This window comes from Alligator sinensis, unplaced genomic scaffold (assembly GCF_000455745.1).
Source record: "Alligator sinensis unplaced genomic scaffold, ASM45574v1 scaffold337_1, whole genome shotgun sequence".
NCBI lineage: Eukaryota > Metazoa > Chordata > Crocodylia > Alligatoridae > Alligator > Alligator sinensis.
The window spans coordinates 3,702,443-3,702,989 of NW_005841927.1; the positions used below are offsets into that span (position 1 = coordinate 3,702,443).

The 547-nt window shown below is 52.7% G+C and overlaps 1 protein-coding gene across 4 annotated transcripts in view; it reads left to right on the forward strand.

Moving 5' to 3' along the window:
* The window catches only part of SPOCD1 (SPOC domain containing 1), a 32,655-nt gene that overhangs the window by 10,429 nt on the left and 21,679 nt on the right, over positions 1-547 (forward strand). For all 4 annotated transcript variants that reach the window (XM_006019358.3, XM_025198734.1, XM_006019359.3 and 1 more), the window contains one exon: positions 236-340. In XM_006019358.3, coding sequence (XP_006019420.2) covers positions 236-340 — 105 coding nt within the window. The remainder of the gene's footprint in view (positions 1-235; positions 341-547) is intronic.

Consider the following 547-nt stretch of genomic DNA (forward strand, 5'->3'; position numbering starts at 1 on the left):
TTTCTAACCAGTTCAAGAGTGGTTTTGCTAGGCCCCGGCGGGAGTCCTGCCTAGCACTTGTTGCCTAAAAGGACAGTGACAGTCCAGGGAAAGGAAGGCAGGGCAGAAGTGGGGTGGGCCCTGGGGAGTCCAGCAGAGATGTGGCAGTCCCCCATTGTGGGGCAGAGGGAAGTTTTCTCAAATAGTTATTTTCTAGCCAATTCTCTGTTTTAAATTGGAGAAATGTTTCTTTCAGAACATGTGTGGGTCAGTAGTCAGACTCCTGGGAGCCCCCAGCAAGGCCCATAAGACAAGCAGACTGAAGAGGCTGCTGGAGCTGGAGGATTCATCGGCTGGTAAAGTATGTGTTTGCTGCTGGTCCGCTCCGGTATTTCCCCTGACACCATAAGAAAGTAATACAACACGTGGCTCTGAGCAGCCACAAGAGAGGAGTTGGCAGGAGACGGATGCTTTCTCTCTCCGGCAGTGGCTTGAATTCAGACCCTGTTGTTAGTGCTCGGAAACCTTTCCACCCCCAGCCCTGCCTGGGGTGCGATTTGACAGGTGT